At 40.8% G+C, this 22,872-nt stretch overlaps 1 protein-coding gene across 6 annotated transcripts in view; it reads left to right on the top strand.

Moving 5' to 3' along the window:
• The first annotated feature begins 239 nt into the window (after window positions 1-239).
• LOC138199293 (E3 ubiquitin-protein ligase HECW1) overlaps window positions 240-22,872 on the top strand; it is a 79,347-nt gene continuing 56,714 nt past the window's right edge. For 2 of the 6 annotated variants that reach the window (XM_069151254.1, XM_069151258.1), the window contains exons 1-5: window positions 240-420; window positions 7,642-7,699; window positions 12,031-12,352; window positions 13,411-13,518; window positions 16,951-17,045. In XM_069151254.1, the coding sequence (XP_069007355.1) occupies window positions 7,673-7,699; window positions 12,031-12,352; window positions 13,411-13,518; window positions 16,951-17,045 (552 nt within the window). In that variant the 5' untranslated portion in view covers window positions 240-420; window positions 7,642-7,672. Of the gene's footprint in view, window positions 421-4,390; window positions 4,616-7,641; window positions 7,700-12,030; window positions 12,353-13,410; window positions 13,519-16,950; window positions 17,046-22,872 lie in introns of those variants that run through there. The other 4 variants (XM_069151253.1, XM_069151257.1, XM_069151255.1 and 1 more) reach the window with 3 other exon arrangements.

Here is a 22,872-nt window from a genome sequence, read left to right on the forward strand (position 1 = left end):
TTAAAAATAAAATCCCATTTTAACGTTGCAATGACTACAGTGACAGAAAAACAAAAGAACAGATAAAGCTATTTCTCACAGACATATTTGTGTCATGTTAGTAAGATCAACTGTATTTTCCATGAAAAATATGGACCAGAATTGACACGGGCTTTGGTTTTGTAATGCCTAATTTTAGAGGTGGGCGGAACATGTACGTTGCACGCTGGCTCGCTTTATTTTGGTCCAGCGAAAGAGGAAAGGATGTGACTCGAGCCTCTCTCGCGTGCCTAATCGGCCCTTGCTCGCTACGCTGTTTATGTGTTCCCCCATCCCTTTACCGTCGAAATGGAGCTCCGTGGAAATTAGTAAACGTGTACCTCCTCGAGTTCTCACCCCTACCTTTGGAGAATGATCCACCGGCAGGTTATTTTATCCCAGGTAGGTCGTCTCCATTGTTGCTGTATGAGGTAACTTGATGTAGCCTATCAGTCTCCAGCAGCGGCCCATTCTGTGTAACCCGCTTATGTGTCATTCTCTCCCGTGTGGAGGAAACGATGCGCTGAATTCTGTCAACACCGAGTGATTTATCGGTAGCAGCACAATGCGAGATTACTTAAAAACATATGGTTGCCTCGGTTTCTTTCTGCAACATGGAGCACAATTATATACCAAGCAGCACTTCAACGAAATTGCCTTTTAGAAGTGGTTTACATTCGGCCAGACACGGTTGTCTTTTAGCTTAATTTTCTGCCGTTGCCAGCGAGCAACATCATTCTGTTAAGTTGACATTACATGAAATCGATTATCTAAATCACGTCATTGTGAGTTATTTGTTATAAACCGAATCAGAGATTGGGTACCATTCTGGGAATGCACCGAGTCATCTTTCATGTTCAATATCTACATTTTCCGGTAAGCAGCGAAACATTAAATTCATGGATTTCCTGAATGGTGTTTGGCGTAATATGTTTGCGCTAAAGATGTCAGGGCCATACAGCATCGCCCTAGTTTCTCTTGATAAAGGATGTAGTAGCCTACCACGAGTATGTGACGAGAGGTTTCCCCCTTCCCTCTTTGTGGGGGATTCCCATCCTCAAAATCCTCTTAAATAGGCTACTAACCAGAGCAACACGCAACGTGTGTATTTCCTTTTGTTTGCCTTTGTGTTTTGACGTCATGCAGATGTTTTTATCGAGGAAGGTTTAAAAACAAAGAACATGTACATTTTCGGAAGCATTTTTAAAGATGTGACTTTGAGCTGCCTATCACCACGGATGGTGGTTGTCAAGATGTCAGTATGGTAAATTATTACCAGGTGACCATCATAACACTAACCACTGCCACAATGCAGAAAAATCTAAAATTATTTAACATAGTAGAGATTTTTAGGCTACATTTTACTTCTCATTGTGAAGTGTTACCAAAAGCTTTAGAAACACAAGATCAATTCTGCCAATAATAAGAAGGGTAAACTAGTTTATGGTATTTTGTTGTTCGGCTCTATTTCTGGATGCTAGTGATTTCCCACAAGCTATTTTGAACACAGTCATGAGTATGTATATTTTTTCTCTTGCTATAGTTTAGTGCCAGTTAAGGATCATATTGCCTCATATATGCAGCTTTTATTTTGTGTAATGTTGGTCTTGATAGCTGCTTTAATTGGATGAAGCTTTGCATTGGCTGGCTCTATCCCAGAGGTGAATTCAGGCAGTTGATGATAATTAGTCCTATGACAACAGGCCTATTACCAGATCCTCTGTCGTTATTTACTTCTATTCATGCTACCCTTTGAAGCATGTGGACTATTCCCTATCCCACTGCAACCCCACACAGACGCTGCTTCGATTGTGTTTCCATTTCATTTCTGTGAGCATTGTGAAAATGCAAAAGAGCACCAGTATGACATTGACGAAGGCAGGTTTTTCTTTGAGTGACTCAGCCTCTTGTACAGTGATGTAGCTCTGTGATACTGATCAGACACATGCAGAACCAACAGTCTTTTTTATGTGTTAATCATGACAAAACAGAAACGTGTGGTGTTTGTTAACAGAAAGATTTGTGACATTCACCAAAACTATTATCAATTATGATATAAAACCTGCCACTTCTGAATGAAGATTAGATGCTTAGAAACAAGGGTTGTGGCTGCAGATTATTTCACTGTTAATTCATGTGTGCATTCTTGTTTCTATTAATTATTATGGCTTATTAGTGTCAAAAAACAGTCAAAATGCCCATCATAATTTCTCAGACCTGGTTTCAATCAAACCAACAACATACCAAACAAGGGTATCATCAGTGTAGTTTAGGATCTTGTGATACGGAGGGAGTAATTAAAGGGAATCCTGATGGTCAGTGGTCATCATTGCTGTTTGAATTTTTGCCATCTCATATTACCTTGATATCTCTATGTTGATTTTAAAGTGCTTTACCTGGAGGTGCTTCTGTCACCAAATTTCAAAATACATTTGTTCAAATTACGTATTACGTAACAACATAAACAGAAGCCTGTTTGTCCCTTTCAAACCAGAGGAAAGCACACAGTCGATCATAAATGCAAGGTACATGATCATAATGGAGTAGAGCGCTAACAATTAGTCAGTTAATCAAGAGAACAGGGATCTGCAACTGTTTTCATACTTGAGTTAACAGTCACTGGTTGCAGCTTCTTAAATGAGAGGATTTGCTGAATTTATTTCTCTAATATGATGGAAAATGTTGTATAATTGGGTTTTTAATGCTGAGGAGGACAAAATGTTGCTTCCTGGCAGGGTGGTTAGCATTGTTCCCTAAATTTGTACATAAATCAAACAAAACAAAAAAAAATCTATGAATTGTTACAATAATTAAGATATTTATTTTTTGTTTCAACCCTACAGTGCACACAGTTCATATTTTAAAGTGGAGCATCTAATAATGTGTATAATTTCACCACGTCAGCAGTGAAACTGAGCAACAGAACTGTGTCTTTAAATCTTGCCTTGTTCCAGTCATAATGCAGAAAAAGCTCAGATAAATACTTGGAGAGGCTGCTGGCTGTTTTCATCATAAAGAGCTGTTTATAGAATTTGTATTGATTCGCAGTATATGTGCTACTTTGCTGAGAGAGACACGGACAGAGATGGAATCTCCCCCCTGTATATATGTTGGATGAGCGATAAAATGTTGGCATGAGTTTTATGTTTGAATGTGTGTTTAATCCGCTGTTATTAGTCTTTGTGAAAGCCAGAAGCTGAAACATTCGTTTAAAAATAAAATAAAATTGAAGAACAGTTGTTTTAGAGATTAGTTATATATGATTAGATAGATTGTGGTTGTTATGATAACAGATTGCGGCGAGCATCAGTACGCTGTATCAAGGCTCATACTGTAAGAACTTTTTTGCTGTGGGTGTGAAACAGCAGCTCTTTTGAACTCTGTCAGAGTCTTTCGGACTTTACCACATTTTAACAACAGTAGACCTGCGTGAATTTGGAATTGTGTGCAAAATACCCAGCAGTATCCACAAACTCAAGGGACTTTATTGCTTTATTTTATGTTTATTCTATACATGGGCCGTGCAGGGAAGACCAGGGACGGCATAACAACAGGCGTCTACATTTATTTTTGTGTGTGTGGCATGACAAAACAGTCACAGTTTTGGATCTGTCGCCCACATTTTATCATTAAAGTAACAGTGACAGTCACATGGGCTGATCCTAATAATATAGATATTATTAGGAATTAGCTTCAGCCGGTGCTGAAGACTACAAGTTTGAAAAAAAAAAATTGAAAAAAGATCAGGCATTCAAAATAAGCGAGCTAACCAGCCCACTGGAACTTCCTCCTCTCTGCTGCAGTAGAGCCATCAGGCTACATTAAGCTGCCATTAAACAACATGGCATGCAGTGCTACGAGGCTGCGGTGGAGTGTGTGTGGCTCGGGGCGGTGGAGTGTGTGTGGCTCGGGGCGGTGGAGTGTGTGTGGCTCGGCGGTGGAGTGTGTGTGGCTCGGGGCGGTGGAGTGTGTGTGGCTCGGCGGTGGAGTGTGTGTGGCTCGGGGCGGTGGAGTGTGTGTGGCTCGGCGGTGGAGTGTGTGTGGCTCGGGGCGGTGGAGTGTGTGTGGCTCGGCGGTGGAGTGTGTGTGGCTCGGGGCGGTGGAGTGTGTGTGGCTCGGCGGTGGAGTGTGTGTGGCTCGGGGCGGTGGAGTGTGTGTGGCTCGGCGGTGGAGTGTGTGTGGCTCGGCGGTGGAGTGTGTGTGGCTCGGCGGTGGAGTGTGTGTGGCTCGGCGGTGGAGTGTGTGTGGCTCGGTGGTGGAGTGTGTGTGGCTCGGGGCGGTGGAGTGTGTGTGGCTCGGCGGTGGAGTGTGTGTGGCTCGGTGGTGGAGTGTGTGTGGCTCGGCGGTGGAGTGTGTGTGGCTCGGCGCGGTGGAGTGTGTGTGGCTCGGCGGTGGAGTGTGTGTGGCTCGGCGGTGGAGTGTGTGTGGCTCGGCGGTGGAGTGTGTGTGGCTCGGTGAGATTAATTGCCACGGTGCAAACGGGGGAGAAACGTGCAACGAGAACTGCAGCTGGAGAAAAAATATTTGTGTGGAACTCCTGTAAAAAAAAAGAAAAAAAGAAAATGAGGTACAGCGCAAATTCTGCCAGGTAAAGCTTGTAAGTCTGCCACAACTACAGTATGGACATTCATTTAAGGGTAGATGGTCCGTCTACAGCTCAGCAATCAATGGCTGGCATTGTCACCAGACACATCTCAAAGATGAAAGCCAAATACAGGCTCTTCATCAGCTTTGTCAGAGGCTTCAGTGAGTTTCTCTCTCTTTCTGTTTGTGTAGCAGTGATACCGAATCCCTTTGAATAGTAATGGACTAGTTTCCATCCCTGCCATCGCACTTCTGAACATGTTTAACAGCAGTTTTCTAAAGGAAGGTGCACACCGAAGGCTCTATTTTCATACCCGGTGCAGCGCAGATCCAGGTGCATTTGCAATTTTGGTGTCTCGGCACACGGAGCATGCGAAGAGCAGCTCGTGCTTCTTTCCTTAACTCGTGTCGCCATTCTGCTGCTCTGGTCAGGGAAATACCTCTCTGTATCCTTTTTATTAATTAGAAGAAAAAAAACAACCTTTTTCAGACACCTTGATGTACTGTCAGGCCGGTGCTGCCCGTGAGGCCATTCAGCTACAAGCAAAGAGTTCCACGTCCTGTGATCGGATCCTCTGATCTGCTCTTTGGAGACCGCAGGTCAAACTTTCTGGAGCTGATACGGACCGATCGATCGGAGCACCTTCAGTTATTAGTTAGCAGCAGTCGATTGTATGACGAGTATTATGCTGACACGTGCCATAAGGGGATATAAACAAACATAAAACAGTCTTTCTTTTATCTACAGGCCATAATATCTCTTTACTCAATATTAAATTAAGGAAGGGTATGTAGATGCTTATTTCATTTTTAAGATGTTTTAACTCTCAGCTGTCGTTACAGGAGATTATTTGATATTGGATGAACTGCATTGACAGTCCTCTGCTGCTAGCTAATCGCCATGAGGCCATTCTGTATTGATTGCTGCTGGGTTGTAAATGATGCTGTCCAGCTTTGACATGATCTGCTGGGGAAAAATCATTCTGAGAGTACTGTACAGATATAGATAGTTAGCTGTACATAATGGCTAGAAGCAGAGTCAAACAATGAGCCTGGTTCTGTTCAAAGGTTGTAAATACGTCTAAAGGCCCCTCTAATGCTCCCTAGTTAACATGTTTTATCTTATTGGTTCACCTGAATGTCAACCCAACAGAGGCAGTTATATACAAAACTATTTCATCTCAGAGCACTCAGACTTCTTGAAGTCTTGACCATGAGGTTAAGTGGAGAAGGACCTTCAAGATAGATTGAAGATGTCATGTGTTGAGTGTTTGTCACCATCCGTCCCTCTACAATAGGAACCATACTGAATGATCCACTTCTCTCAGGAGAGTCGGTCCACCATTGGCAGCAAAACTGATATTTCATTGTACCAGGCTGTAGTAACTGACCATGTACCTTCAGGTACCTTTTTCATGAAACAGTATTGAAAGTACATATCAGTTTTCAGTAAACGTGGAAAATGGAACAGCTGCAGAGTGGAGGGTTCGTGTGCTTTACATGTGCACTGAAATGACAATCATGCTATCTCCAATGTGATTATACCAATTCATTACATGAGTGTCAGATCAAGTAGGAAGAACGAGCGGGGATATTTCCCAGGAGATTAGGATACATGTGTGTTAGAGGAGCTGGTTACGGCACCACACTAATACGCCAGTGCGTAACTAATGAAGACTGTAGAGATTTAAACCTTTCTATAGTATTTCTTTGTGCTCTTACTAATTTGCATATATGTCAAAGATTTGCGTTGATACATTTGTCCTCCTACGTCAGTGTGCTAATTGTTAGTCCCTATGGTAAGATAATACAGAGGGGGCGGTAAGAACATGTCGACATCAGGATAGGGGGTAACTGAAAATGGATTCTACCATTTCAGATTAGGGCTTCCTCTCCAGGGTCAGAGGTCAGACCTTCCTTCAATATGTCAACAAAAAACATGCTTGCAGCCTATTATATTGGGCAATAGAATAGAACAGGGAGTTTATTATGAAGTCTCATTTCAGTAGATCCACAGAAGCCCTTCGACAACACTGATAGCACAGCAATGGGACTCGACCTAAACGGGTGAAGTGGCTGCCTGGTAGATAAAAACCGTAGAGGAGTAAAGGTTTGGGAGAAGTCATGCTCAGTGATGCTGAGTGCTGGTGGGGGCATGGATGAGAACAGGCAGCTGCCTGCCCATTTAATGGTTTGGAAAGGATTTCTGGCCATGTGAATAGTCGTATCTTCTGTTCACCTGAAGGACATTAACAAACTGAATACTTCACTCTTTAACCATCGCAGGTCGGTGTTGGCGGTGGGCAGCCTGTGCCAATACGAAAAACAGCTGTTGCTTAGCTTTTCACCTGAGAGCTCTGCTTTTACTCTGGACATTCTGGGTTGACCTTTTTTCACGTCATCCTCCTGATGAGCGTTCCTCTCAGCACTGCACGGACGTGCACTTGATCAACATGTCCCTTACTCCTCCATTAGCCTCATTACATCTTTTGAGCACGATTCATTAAATCACCGGAGGTCCTCTGATAAACACTCAGTGAGGTGTTGAAGAGTACTGCAGTGAATTCAGGACACAAACAACAGCATTCACCGGACCACATTGTTTGCTAATATTTTTTTTTCCTTTTGCAGGCTTGCCTTTAAACTGCAGCAACACAAACCATGTGACCATCCATAGATGCACATGCAAACTGATGAGATGTTGTTTTTGTTGCTTGTGATGAATATATTTGAAGTTAAACATCATGAGATGCTGTGTTTGTTGTATCTGTGTTGTCCTCGTTTCACCATTGTCTCTGTCTCTCTGTTTCGTCCTGTTTCCCCTTGTTTGTCCATCTGTGCTCCTCCTTCCGCTCAATTATTCATATTTTTATCTGGCAAAGATGAAGTATGAAAGGATGATGATGACGTTTTGTTTTTGTTTTTTTCCTTTAACATGAGGCCACACAGATGCCACACTTCCACCAGCTACATTTGTTGCCTCTGGTTTTTGTTTCTGTGGTTTGTAACACGCCGCCCTTCTCCTCCCACTTCCCTCAGGTTTTGGTCTGCTTTGAGTTGACTGGTCATTATGCTGATGCAGCTCTATAGTTTCAAGGTCAGTGCCCCCTCCCTCCCACCCACCATCACCCACCATCATCCACCATCACCCACCACCTCCTACATTTGCCTGCTTACCTCCACCCAGCCTACAGTTTGTCAGTAGATTATGGGATGTTGAACGGTTGGTGCTAATACAAACATATATGTACAGCATATTTAGTTTTAACGTTCGGTGCCTTTAAATGTGATCATTTGCTTGCCAAAAAAATAATGTGACTGTATTGCATTTTTGAACTTAAAAAAAAAAAATCCATAATAAATTAACAGTAGAAAAACAATTAAACAAAAAAAAGTATTGTAATAACTTCCTAATAATGCTGGCTTTTCACTGATATTAATATGTCATGGTGGCACAAGCCAACACATTAATAAGTAGCGCTGTGCGTGCAGATAACCGTGCTTCATCACCAATTTTCATGCACAAAAGGCTTCAGCATTTAGACCGATCCGTCAGGGCCGGCTGAGTCGTACGCCGAAGCTGCTTTCTAACTGGAGCATCCTCTGATCTGATCTGATCTGATCTGAGCTCGCATGATGGTAAACTCTCTCTCTCATGTTTGGGCTTTCTGGTAATGAGGCTGCATCTTGAAATGATCAAAGCTTCCACACTGAACAGACACTGAACTCTCACTGGGTCACACCACACCTTAAAAGCATGTTTACAGGCTCAGGAAGGTTCACATTTACAGGGTCTTACTGGCAATAACTGAATGTTGCTCACTGAAGTCATTTCTAAATACCATCACCAACCAATATTTCACTTTTGGGCTGGACCACAATGATAATGTCACTGAATGAGTGATTGAGTGATCAAAGATGTTCCAGTTCTGAACTCCTGAATTTTTCTAATTTAACCTGCAATCCCAATAGATTATCTAATAATACATTATGCTCTTTGGCTTTTGAGATAACACCTGAATGAATTTGAGTTCTAGAAACGTCTGTTAGCATGATAACATTAGCAGCTTATGTTAGAGGAGAAAAACTTAAGGTGTATTCTTTGTTATGCTGCTGTATAAAAAAATATTAGAAAATATAAAAAAAACATAAAAGTTTGACCAGCCTGCTATGCGTAGTTACGATTGCTGATCTATGACTGGAGAGTCACTATTTAAGGGACCTTTTGCAGTTAATTACAATTCTGTGTGGAAGGCATGGAAACGACCACATAGAGCAGCTGTCACCATACAAATACACTGCATGTCTACTGTAACATTGTACAGACATTACTATGTTAGGTGCTCTGCTGTGATGGCTTGTGATGTGATTTGGTGCCATATAAATAAAACTCAATAGAAGTACATTTAATATTGCTAAAACGTTTCCAAAATAGTGTTCAAAACGACATTCAGCACATCAAATTTTGTGGCATTTTGTTGAACAAACGGATCCACAATAATCCCAAATGTTATAATGCCGAAATGTATGTTGTTATATGGACTGAGAGATTTTACAAAGCACGCAGTCATGCAATCCCAGGCCATCCCAAAGCCTTAAATATATGTACAATTTGTTTTAAACCAATTGATCATCTCAGAGAGCTAATGCCGGACGGTTGTCGAGCAGACACCAGGGTTCTGTACCTCAGAGCCAGAGTTGACCCAGATGACAGTGAAACCTCCAAATTGAACAGATCCACTTACTATCATCAACAAACTGACCAAGGGAATTTACTGTATGTGCCGCCCTCTGCTCCAATTCAACCATCCATTCCACATGAATTACTCTGCAAACATTCCTGGACTCACATTCTTTATTTAAATATTTAATGTTAAAACGAAAAACTAAATTGCTTTGGATGGACGTCTCCTTCCCTCAAACGACCAGTCGCTTCGGTGTCACTCTCATCACCCACCACCTCACTAAACTGCCTTAATGATGGCTTTTTGCCCACTTAATAGCTTTTGTGTGCATTGGTCCAAAACATGTTTTGATGCTTGCACACTTGCATGTTCCTTTTGGGTTTGTACAGTCCATTTGTGTGTTTGCGCGAATGTCCAAATAATATCTCTACAAATTGCTGTGAACAAGTTTCATCACGTTAACATGATGTGATTTATGACACCAGCTTCAGAAAGGTTTTCTGTGTTGGATGTAAAATCCAACGACAGACAGTAAACCTTGGATTTTGTTGCTTTATACAGTTTTTTAACATCTCTTTGCCGCATGTTGATTTTGTGTAAGAGACACTTTTCTAGGTTAAACAGTTGTAAAGGGAGAGATCAGGACATCTGCTTTGCATTGAAATAAATTGGCTGGAACATTTTCTGCTGACGGAAACTGGAGGACAAACTCGAGACCACTTCTGAGAATAAGGAAATATGTCCACTCCAAAGGGTCTTATACACCTGCCAGTCCACTAGATGATTAGAAGTCAATCATTTTGACTCACCAGGGCGTGAAAAGTTAGGTGCTTTAGGTTTGTACCATCCAAAGCCACGTGATTAGGTTTAGGCACCAAAAAGATCACGGTTTGGGTTCAAATAACTAATTTAGGTAACATCAGGTCAGAAACGGTGCATAACGCATATGTTAAATATGTAATGTAATAACTGGGAGGCTGTGGCTCAGACAGTAGAGTGGGTTGCACACTAATCAGAAGGTTGGTGGTTCAATCCCCAGCTCTTCCTGTCCACATGCCCAAGTGTCCTTGAGCAAGACACCAAACCCTAAGTTGCTCCTGATGGTGTACCATTGGTGTGTGAATGTTCTCCTGATGGCAGCACCTTGCATGGTGATCTGTCTCATTAGTGTGTGTGAATGAGAAAACCATGTTAAAGCACTTTGAGACCAAAAGGTGATCAAGTACTTACCATTTAATCATTATATAAGTAAATTACTTATGCTACTTCAAAGAAATTATTGTTGACTTTTGCTTTCTCACAGACTTGAAAAGCGGTCTGGTGGGGGAAAGTCTTGTGTTTGTTCCATCCGACCACATACAACTTCCTCTCTGTGGACTTTATCATTTTTGGTAAAAATGTCTGCACGAGTGTCTTCGAGCGTCAAACATCCTCCAGTGCAGTCACGGGAGTATGACACACACTTTGGCTGTTCCACCACATGCTCTTAGTATTTCATTACATTAAGTGGTTTATTTAACCAAGTTTGTATCTATAAAATAACAAATTTAACAAATTACATTTTGTATTGGTTATGCCAAACATGTGTCATGAAGACAGTGAGAGATGTGCTTTATTCTTCAGCAGGACCGCACGAGGACTTGTTCTCTTACGTTCTTATTCTCGGCCTCGGCTAATATCCCTATAGGATTCCCTACAGGATTTATTTCATTTTTTTTTTTTTTTTTTTTTTTTTTTTATACATACCTTTAAGTAAATATGTAAAATATAATTTCTATTATGTCACAAAATAGAGAATGTGCACTTGATGTGCATCATATCCAGTTTGTGGTTAAGCTGAATCACAGATACTGACCTTAATAAACAGAGGAGGTTCCAGCCAGGTGAGACTGGTCCACTGTTGTTTTAGGTTGTAGTAACACAGTTTTAGAAATAATAGAATATTTAAAATACAACCCCCCCACCCCCCAAACAAGTCTCGATTGTTGTGAATGAGCTTTTCCACTTTTGTATTTGTAAAGCTTCTCTATCATTGGTTATCGGACTAATTTAGCAGCTTGCTTTTCAGCTGCTGGTCACAGTTAAAAAGCAAGCTGCTTCATTCAGATTCACACACTGGTGTTGTGTTGGCCAACACAAGCTGCTGTGCTTTTAGCAGGAAACGTACACATGAAAGGAAGGAAAGTAATGTTTGAATTCAGTCTTCTTTTACACACTGACATGCATGTCCATTTAAATTAGTAACATAAACTCAAATACGTCATCAATGCATTGGAACTCATATTGCTGAGTATATTTTGATATATTTCACTTATTTTAAACAACACATACTTCACATACTACAACAACCTCTTTAGAAATTAGAGCCTTGATGACCAATCAGAGATTAATCTACCACAGATATGCATCCAACAACATTCGTGATGATATTACAGATGTAGTAGCATCATTGTGTATGTTGTGGACAATGGACATTTTTATTCCCTAATATTGGTACATTAAGCATGTATTATTATTACCAATTACCCAATTCATAAACACCACTTGTTAAAAACGAGTCCTTCCTCAACCACATACAATACAAATTATGCAACACACATGCTGTACAAAGATCTCTGAGATGACAAAGCTGGTAAATAAGAGAACAGAAACATGAATTCATGTGTGTGCTTTCTCGTTGAATCACCTTCACCTTTCACCTTTTTATTTGGCTGAAAGCATCATGCTGTGCATTTTGTTGCAGAACTTGTACCAGAATCGGATCCTGGGCCTGGCGGCCATGGCCTCCCCGACCCGCAGCAGCCAGACCCGCCAGCGCTGCAAGGATGCGGTTCGTCACAGCTATGGTCCGGAGACCTACGCTGTCAATGGTCTGAACCAGGAGGCCTTCATGTTGGGTCTGTCGCGCTCCACCAGCGACACTGACCTGGTCTCCCCTGATGCCCGCTCCACCCTCACCATCAGCTGCTCCCACTACACCATCAGCCAGTCTGAAGACCTGGTGATCACATGGGACATCAAAGAGGAAGTGGATGCTGGAGACTGGATCGGAATGTATCTTGTTGGTCAGTGAGATATGACTTGATGACTTTGAATGTTTTAGTTTAAACCATATTTAATGACATTAGCCCCTAAAATAATCCCATACAAGCTACATCCAAAGTAAAAAGTACATATTTTTTGTCTTAAAGTATTTAGATCATGTTTAGCCATCGTTCTTTTTTTTCACTCTCTGCAATGAGGTAAGACTTGTTACAGTAACTGATGATGTATGTATAGCTGCATGTAAAGTAAGAGAAAACTATACAGAATGAGTAATAACCTGTCTGTAATGTATCAGTGTTGTTGTGATGGTCATCACATTATGATTTGGCAGTATAAATCTCAAATCTCGAAATCTGAACATACAAATTTCGTATTTCTAGATCACAGATGTTGGGATGAGGTTATCCAAGTAATTCAATTTATTTAATATTTTATTCTTTATTTTTTTGCATTATGAAAAATAATGCGTGCCTCAAACACACATCCCAACGTCAAGTCTGTCATCCCTTGAAGGAGGCTGCCCTCAGGGTGTCATTTAGGTGGAGGAGGTGGGGGACACACGGTTATCTGGTGGGGAACGAGGCCCAGACTAGAAAAGGTTTTTGACTGTGACCCCCGTCTTGCAAGACAAACCACTGGACCCGCCGGCCACAGTCTCAACCAGGGGAGAGCAACGGGGGGCAAACGCCTGAGCTGCCAGATCAGTCTATAGGAAATACAAAATAAAGGAATGAAGAGCGGAAGTTTTCCTGTAATGCCACCTCGAAGCATTTTTTTTGATTTTATCTTTAAAATCTTAACAATTTGCTGCTGACATTCATCATCCCCAGAGGCTGATTTGTAATTTCTTTGATCCCCTGACTTCTCATTGAGCACCATCATTAAGTCCAAATCTCAGTTTGTCCAGCATTTTAGTTTATAGCTTAATATTTCCAGAACTAATAATACTGCCAGCAGTCTCAGTTGCGCTTAGTAAATGTGTTTTAATTATCAATTGCTAGTATGTTAACAATATAAGAGATATATGAGATAGAAGAAATTCATTAGTTGGTTTTAACAGTTTTATCTTACTTTCCAGATGAAACTCTGTCAGAGAACTTTCTGGACTATAAAAACCGGGGCATCAATGGATCTCACAAGGGACAGATAGTTTGGAAAATTGATTCCAGCTCCCACTTCAGTGACTGTAAGTATCATAACACATGTCTCTTTTTCTTTTATTTTTGAGCAGAAAACAGTTTTCCTCCAAGGAAATAAGTTTCTCATTAAAATCCATTTGAGTTAAAGTCTTCCATAAACCGCTAATGTGATGCTGTTAAGCCGATTGTTCCCTTCCATCCAAATTTTATTAGCTGTCTTGTGTACCCAGCGTCCATTTTTGTGTGTGTAAAATTAAACCAGCCCTTAATTTTTTTCTTTGAGTGTCAGAAACAACAGAAAAGCAGTGAAAGAAAGTACAAATGACTTTAACCTTTGTGAGTAAATACGCTTAATCCAAATCAGCACCTGAGTTCCACATGCTTTTGTGAGCAGTGATCCAGATGCGTCTGCGATTTCTCTGTGGACATGACCATAGGGTGCACGTCAAATTCGGTGTCACACACTGGAAATCTGCAACAGATTAAAATAAAGCAATGAGCCCCAGAGAGGTATTTGGAGTAACATATCTCCAAGGGGCAGAGCGTCGCTGTCCACAACCAAATCATATCAGGTCAGTCGGGCAACCAGGTTGTTTTCTTTTGACATTTGCGGGGTTGTGCTGCGATATTCTGAGGCATCTTAGGGAAAACATTTGGTGCAAACAACCTGAACCGTGGCGGGATGGCACTGTGGTCCTCCAACATGACAATGTGCCCACTCACAGCGCATCGAAAACGCACAAGTCTCTCGCACTCAACACAATTGTTGCTTCCCACCCCCCTACTTTCCGGATTCAGCTCTCTGTGACTTCTTTCCCAGTAATTTGTCCCAAACTTTGACGTGTGCTTTCTGCTCAAGTTTCAGGTAGGTAGATGAATTGCAGGTGAGGCAGACCAGTGATCACAACAACGGCTGTAACTTAGAATACTTACTCACAAAGGTTAAAGCTTTTTGCTTCGTGCGCATCAAGCTGCTGCACGACAGTAGCAGGATCTGAACCTTTTGATCCTCTTTTGAACGTGTTACAGCCTGATGCACTGCCTACATTGGACCATTATTATTGCTACTTAATTTCCAGAAAAATAACTGTAAAAAAATGTATCAAGATATTAGTTATCTTAATGTTTTCTCCAGTTTTACTGCTCAGTTTTTGTATTCTGTCTCAAAGAATAAAGCGGACTGAGCCTGTGAGCCCACTTAGTGCTGTCACATTCTCTGCAAAAGTAACAGGCCTTTTTACAGAGCCTCATCATAAGAGAGAGGGAGGGAGGGATGGAGGGAGGGAAAGAGCGGGCACAGGAAGACAGTCACAAATGGTTTACAATTCCTGCCTTTAGGGAGATGGAGAATTGTGTATGTGAGTGAGAGACCACGCAGATGCAAAAACAGAAACCAGGCAGGTGTTTCCACTCAGTAGGACCAACCTGTATATCACAGGTGCAGGTGCCTGTTCCAAAAGCTTCTGCTTTATATGAGTGGAGGTGTTTTGTTAAACTGAGTCAAGTGTTCCACTTCCCCTCAAAAATGTATTCTTGTCAGCAAGGAGAGGCCCTCAAAACAGCATTGTAACCATATATTAAAACTGATACAAATAGTACAGCTGGTATATACCACTACCAAATACCCTGAAAGAAAAGTGATGCTACTACTACAGACATATCACCTTATATACATGAAATTGAATTAGAAAAGGAGTACAGCCTAATTTAGGTTGAGGTCGTCCTGTCGACAGCGGTATTAATGTCAGATAAAAAGCCAGCTGCTTTTTCATTTATTAAAACGTGCCTTCTGTTTCCGTTGTTAACATTTTTCTCCTTGACGTTTGGCTTCACATTTGTGGAGCTGAAAGGATTAACAAATAGTTGAATCCATTTCTGTCGATTAGTCATTGCTGCTATTAATGTCACCCAGTTCTGGGTAATGCATCTTATGAACATGTCTCTGATGATGTTATTAACTGACAAGACAAAAACATGATAAATACAAGAGATATATGAAATGAGTTCTCACTGAGGACTGTCGTCACGCACATTAATTTCTGAGGTCCATTAGTGCAATCACAGTCTGAACTGTGATTGGTCAAATTGTTGGTTCTGACAGAATCTTCACTTAAGCACAGCTACAACGTGCCTGCTGTATGTAATGTTGTGAGCACACATGGTCTCCTCTGGACATGCGCAAGATCACACTCTAAGATGATTTTGTTGTTGTGAAAATGATCTCTTTGTAAGCTTGTTAAGTGTTCTCAAAACAGATTTTCACTCTAAAACTCCCTTTGCTTAAACACCATATCCTGGCATCAGGGGACCTGTTAGACTTGACATTTTTTTGTTGGACTTTTAATCCTAAAAGTAGATGTCTCACTCTGAAGCGCCTGATAAATAAGGAACCAAAAGCCCATTTGTAATATGAAAACCGCATTTCATCCATCTAAAACTGAGTTTTCCTTCGATTTCTACTCTAAATGGGTCACGTAGTGTTTATCATATCGTCAATAAAATGATTTGTATTTGGTCAGAGAGCATTATATCCTTCCTATTGGAGTGGACAGGGATGATAATTAGAACAAATATCATGTAATGATTCCTGTCTTTTACTTTCTACACTGATTCTAACCTATACGGACTAAAACCAGTCCTACACCAACACTTCTTACTATAGATATTTTGTCAATTTATGTTTTTGTCATTTGGTCACAAGCATTTAATAGGATCCTTAAATCTCCCCAGGTTTTCCCCAGGTTTTCTACATATTTCTTAGTGAGTGCTTGAACTGACCACTTTAACTGGTTAAATAATGTACAAGTAAATGTTACCAAACTACTGAAAGGACAATATTTTGTGTCTTTTCCTCTGTTACATTGTTCCATCCGGTCAGCTTGCATGGTGTGTTGCTGTGCTCACTTCTTGTTAAAGCATCTGTCTGGCCAAACTAGCAGAAAAACATGGGGCTTTACTATGACCTTAATCTGCTTGTGTCCCCCAAACCTCCTGTTTTCTGATAGAGTGCAGAAGTAATTCATTTCACCTGTCAGCTGTCACAGATTACTCAGGAAATTGAATTAAGTAATAAAGGATTTATATGTCCCCTAACATAAAATTTGCTGCTAAAATATCTTGTTTCAACTTATTTAATTATAAAAACAGAGAACATGTTTTATGTAATGTTATGTTGCCATCACTGATTAATATACATGTGCAATTTCAAGTTTCATTTGGGTTCATTCATTATTCAAAGTCCACCAAGGAAATGTCATAACATCTGTACAGTTCTAACAAAACATGATTTAAAAATGTATCCGCACCAGTATTTACCAATCATTACCACCCAATCAGTCCCATTTTTTGTTTCGTAGCAGGTGCAGTTTAAAACCAAGTAAACAAGCGACAAGATGGAGAGTGGGAATGTTGATAAAAGGAAACAAATTCTAGCTTCGTTTTCCTTCCGTCGTCATTTATATCCTGTGTGTCGTCCACAGCGGAGACTCAGGTCTGCTTCAGGTACTACCATGGTGTCACTGGAGCACTGAGGGCAACAACACCCAGCGTAACCATCAAGAAGGGCCCTGCACCTGTAAGTCTCACCACACCTCAGGTCTTTATACTGACACATGCAGCTTTGTAGAGATTCATCAGTCACTCTGTATTTTTTTGCCTTGCTTGGAATGGAAGTTCGGCTCATGTCACTCAAGCTTTCCAGGCATCAAGAACTTGCTAAGCTGCAGTAACACATGATGAAAGTACAGTGTTATACCAGCATCCACCGAATATACTTCATTCAAAGAAGTGACCACTGACTGCAAATGCTGTAACAGTTAGATTTGGCAGAAATAGCCTCTGCTCTTGGAGGGAGCTCTCAAAGTGTCTGAGGATTCCACTGAGAGTTAATCCCCCGGACACTTAGGATACAGCCTCGGGTACAGAAATGCATGTGGACATTGAGCTTAGCAAGATAACTAAAGCTTCAATGACATGACAAGGAGAAAGGGGTAGTGGAGGAGGTGTTGGCAATGCAGTAGTAATGTGACAGATTTTAAATTCAGACTAGAACAATGGTTTGGATTATTCTAGTCAGCTGGGAGCTGAGTGTATGATCCGTCAGTAAGCTAATGACGATGTGAAAGCTGATACTGATCGGCTGACATGAGCACGGTTTCAGTGCTCTGCCTGAACAACAGTGACATCCGAGGTTAAATAATCTTGGACACAAAAAAGTCTTGTGAACTTCTGAAGATTTTTCCCAGCACCGCTTTTCGGTCAAAGATTTGTTTACAATCTAATCTTTATTTTCCCAGCAACACATAAATCATGGTCAGTCAGCCCAGAAAGAGGATGTCAGGGACCTGAAACTGTTTGGTAACTTTCAAAAACACCAGAAGTTAGACACTTTAGCAGATTAGTTAGAGTACTATTTCAGTCTTGTGTCTCAATTTAGTGCTAATTCATTTGGTACTAATGTACTAAATTATTTTGGACCGTGTAGCGTTGTGTCAAATCAAACATGGCTGTTGTGGACTTAGTAGAATTGACGACCGCAACATTTGTAGGCACCACCTACCAAAATATCTTTTAGTTATTTTACCTAAAATGAAAGAAGTTTCCATGCCCTCTAAATTAAACATACTCATGGCCAACAACAATGTACTTCGTGAAATATAAACATTTTTACGTGGCCTTGTACAATTCTCCATTTGTGCAGCAACAGCTGCAGCTTCTTCTTCTTCACCAATTTCAGCAGTTTGAAAACAGGTTGATGGTCCCTCCCCTTCTGTTTCAATGAGAGACAGTATTATATTACATTACATTGTATTATGCGTCATCGTCACTGTCAAATTTAAGTCACATTGAAAAGCTAGAGTTGTGAATATCCTCAATATCCTATCAGACGTCTCATTTCATTTTACTTCCATGCTGCACGTTTTGTTGGTGCTGCTGTGTACACAGGCACAAGACTGATGTAAGATAAGTGGCGGTGACATGTACCTGTGCGGTAAATAAAATTTAGAAACACATTGTAAGTTTGCATCAGATAAACTCTCTGCTGAGGGAACCAAAAGCTGCTTGCGCAGTTTCACAACACTAGAAATATGTGCAATACAGTAAATTAACCCCAAGAGGTTATAGATACAAAAAATGTGGTTACAGTCTATCAATTAGCTTTGATTTGTGGAGACAGTAAATGCTACAAGTGAAAATATTAACCTTCTACATTAACCTTTTTGTTATAGTTGTGGTTTCTGCTTGTTGTGGGATGTTGCCATATGAGTTTGATGGAGCCATAATTCCCTCAGGTGAAGTCATGTAGTGGTAATCACCTTCACTGAAGGCAGTGCTTGTCAAATCCGATGTGCACCTTTTCACTTACTACTGACCACCATGATAAGCTCTCCTTTTTTTAAGTACATTTTTTCATTTTAATATTTAGTAATTAAATGGTGAATGCAACGTAACGACATCAGTGTTCTGTAGGGGGCAACAGACTCTGCAACGCAGTGCAATCATTTCTGAGCATTTTATCGTATCTTGCTAGCTGATAAAGTAGTTTTGAAAAGGGCCGCACTAATGAAAGGCTGGTGAGGGAGAGACATGAGGCAAACAACAGTAATTCAGTTCATTTTTTAGAAAGTTAGAAATTAATTACTGTAGTTTATGTCATATGATTGTCTGCTCACCCACATGATAGGCAGATGCAGTAGCTGCAGCAGCAGCTGTAATAGACCGTCAATGCATTGATTTGCGTCAAAAACCCACATTTTTAAATGAAGTGTGAATTACACTCTCTCGGGCTAATATCATTAGCTCCAATGTCTGAAGGTTAAAAACCTCAATAAATCCTCATTTAAATCACAGTAAAAATATTGTCCTCATACTGGAACTCAGGAACTTAGCTGACAATAATACATTTGTACGTTTTTCTTCGGCATCAGAGTAATTCATAGATAGTTGTCCATGATGACGCTGAAAACTCGAGCTGCTGGTAGCTAAGTCAGCTTACTTTTAATGGTGCATTATGGGGGAAATAAAAAACATGGGGCTTCATTTTTAACCCACAGCACAGTGACAGATGAGCTCAATCAACAGACGAGATGGTGAGCAAACAACTCATTAAACAACTACATCTCATAAATTGCAGCTCCTCCGTCCATTAATAATAGGCATCCATACATTTATTTCAGTTAGCATTCTAACTTCGGCTCTAAAAAAAGGCAAGTTTAGTTTAGTTTTCCCCCTTCAGCCTGAATCTTTAATCATCTCTGATATCTAAACCTATGGCCTCATTATCTGCAACCTTCAAGGGGTAACTAGTGCCGTATATAAGCAGGGCTCAGTGCCAATTAAATAGTGATCACATTAAAATCATCAGAAGAATACTTTTTACCAGCAGTAAGGCAATTTCCATATCAGTTTATCACACATGTCACCGTCCTTCTGAAGCCTCAGTCAGTCATCCCCCTGATATCCAGAGAGGGTGTCCAGCCGGGTGATTGAATTTCCATGCTTGTCTTCCTATTCTGCTGCCGTGGGCCGCTGGAAATGCTGATGGACCCAGAACTTGATCTGTACCTGCTTCCTGAGGACAAAGGAATAAAAATAACCACCATAGGAAGGAAGCCGGGGTGGGAGGGAGCGACTGGAGATAGCAGAAACTAGTCCAGTCCAGGTAGTCATTCAGGCTTTTAGAGGCAAGAGGTGGGAAGCACTGGGTCAAACTTCTGGAGTCTCACACTACAAAGGAAGAAGAAGAAGAAGAAGAAGAAGAAGAAGAAGAAGAAGAAGAAGAAGAAGAAGAAGAAGAAGAAGAAGAAGAAGAAGGAGGAGGAGGAGAGCACAAGAAGAGAGGAGATGGACGGACAGGACAGCAGCGGAGAGAGATTTGTCGGCGTTGACTTTTTGTTTGTTGTAGCTAATAAGACACTGTCAGATGCTGCAGACAAAGAGGAATCAGTGTTTGTTTGTGGCTGTGTGTGATGGACGGCATGTGTCTCCAACTGGGACTGCTGTCTCCCAGTCACCGTGAGAGGAGGAGCGGGAGGAGGACAAGGCTCAGCTGGATAGCCTGGGTAATCCTAAATATTCACTCTGTCCATGTCTTTTTCTGACATTCAGTCATCTATTTAGTTTCCTTGCAGCAGCTTGAGAGACACGTGACATATCGTATGGCTTATAAACCAAATTTGAGTCAAGTAATGAGTCTCAGAATCTAGTTTATTAGTGTGTAATGCGATACATGATAAAATACAGTGGGTTAATAGCTTCTTGAAAAATATGATGCTGTGCTAACTAATGGGGTATGGAGTTTGCTTTGTATCTCATTCACTTTAGTCTGCGACTCGTGATATATTGTTGTTCATTCTGATGCACCAAATCTCCTAAATCATTCGATTAATTTAGAGCCGAGGAAACTTTAAAGAAATGGTTCAACCTTTTGTGAAATAGTTTTTTAGCTTTCTGTCATTTGTCGCACGCAAGTAACATATGTACATCTTAAATGTCACTATGATGAATGTACATGTGAAGCAAAAACATGTATTACATATGCAGAAACAATATATGACATTATATATTGGAATGATTTCATACATTGACATATGTGTCTAGCCTATATGAATATGTATGATTATGTATGTATGTTAGTTTTTTGAAATGTATAATTACACATACATGCATATCATATGTATATTTAGGAAGAAACAATATATGAAACCTATTAGAAATTGGAACACCTCCTGGAAAGTGCTGACATTAAATTAGTTATGTATGTTATATATGTATATCTAAATTCACAGAGTAAAGCAAAGAAAGGGTGAAAATAAATAAATAATTGTATCTTCTACAAAAATATTCTAAAATGGCAAAGAGAATGAACCCCTGACTGAACAGAAGGTTTTATGGTGTGAATGGTAGACCAAAGCCCCTTTTCCATTAAAGGTACCGGCTTGGTTTGGTTCTACTTGCTTTCTTTGTTGGTTTTCCATCGTCCGTGGATGGTACCTGGTGCCTGGTAGTAGTTTTAGTGTCGCCTCCGTCAATGTTCCGAGCGAGCTGAGCCGATACTAAAAGGTGAGATTAAAATCACGGCAGACCACAAGCTTCCACAGTGTGATGGCCACGCTCTCTCTATAGACAGTAAAGTGTGTCCTGTCCCTCCATTACTGGAAGCAATGTGTTACGCAGGTAGATAAATGTTTCTGTAGACATTAAAAAGCTTTACAAGTGGTAGTAATGAAACCTGTCTGGTGTCGAACACTGAACCCCCAAGCACTGCCTCCCTCAAAACAATAAAGTGGGCGGGTGTTCAGAGCAAAGCTGGTCCCCGAGGGTGTTGTGCACATACTACTGAAGTCTTAAGAAGAGTAACGGTGCTCAAACTTAACTTTATTAACAATTTAGGTCCGTGGAATGTTCGACGGTAAAAGTGAAAGGTGATTTTGTTGTTGTTGAAGATGATGGCAGTTTCATGCAGTGTTGCCGTAATGGCTTCTTCAGGGGGTGCAATCGTCTGTGGAAAACAAAATCCAGATATGTACCCGATACCAGAAGCGAGTAGAGAAGAGCTGGTAGCATCAGTGGGAATGCAGTCGTGAAAACCTTCAAAGAGGCACCATACAACGTACATCAGTGTCTGATTGCACCATGCTGTGCTCTCTGAGCAGCAGTGGTGCTCCTTGGAAGAAGACCCAGCAGGTCTCCACTATTGAAAGAAAAACATGAAAAAAACAGATTGGAATTTCTTAAAATGCATATTGATGTGCTAACTTGCCTCTCGAAGGATGTCCTTTGGCCAGATGAGATAAAACTTGTTTTTTTTTAGGTCGGTCACATGTTCTCTACGTTCACAGACCAAAAGATGAAATCTTGCAAGAAACGTAACTGTCATAAAACAGGGAGGTTCTATTTTAGAGCTGATTTGCTGCATCGGACACAGGGAGGCTTCAATCTGGTCATGACACAATGAAATATCAAGACAATCAAGACATATTTAAATGTATCCCATTTTTAAGTCATTAAGAACAACTGATACGTTTCTGCATCTACGTGGCTGTAAGGCTTTTGTGTAGATGTTTGTGTGCGCATTAAGTGCATTTGCAGACTCACAATCTTTATATGTATAGGAGTGCTAATGTGTGCATCATCCCTGTGTAAATCCTCGCTCCCTCTGTCCCGTTGTATGATCGAGGCTTTAGATGAGAAGATCAATACCGCTCTTGGCATTAACTACCAAGCTAATGTCAGGAGTGGATTATCTTACTTCAACGTGAACACAAGTGCAAATGGAAACAGCACATCTCACTCAAATTTATTTTGTAATCTGCATTCAAGCCAGACCCAACCTGGCTGTGGGTCACATCAAAGTTTAGAATTTTGGTTTCCATCATTTGATTGACTCCTTGGATCTGTTT

Source organism: Embiotoca jacksoni, unplaced genomic scaffold (assembly GCF_022577435.1).
Source record: "Embiotoca jacksoni isolate LCO1_2020_lvr unplaced genomic scaffold, fEmbJac1.0.p SCAF_17, whole genome shotgun sequence".
Taxonomy (NCBI): domain Eukaryota; kingdom Metazoa; phylum Chordata; class Actinopteri; family Embiotocidae; genus Embiotoca; species Embiotoca jacksoni.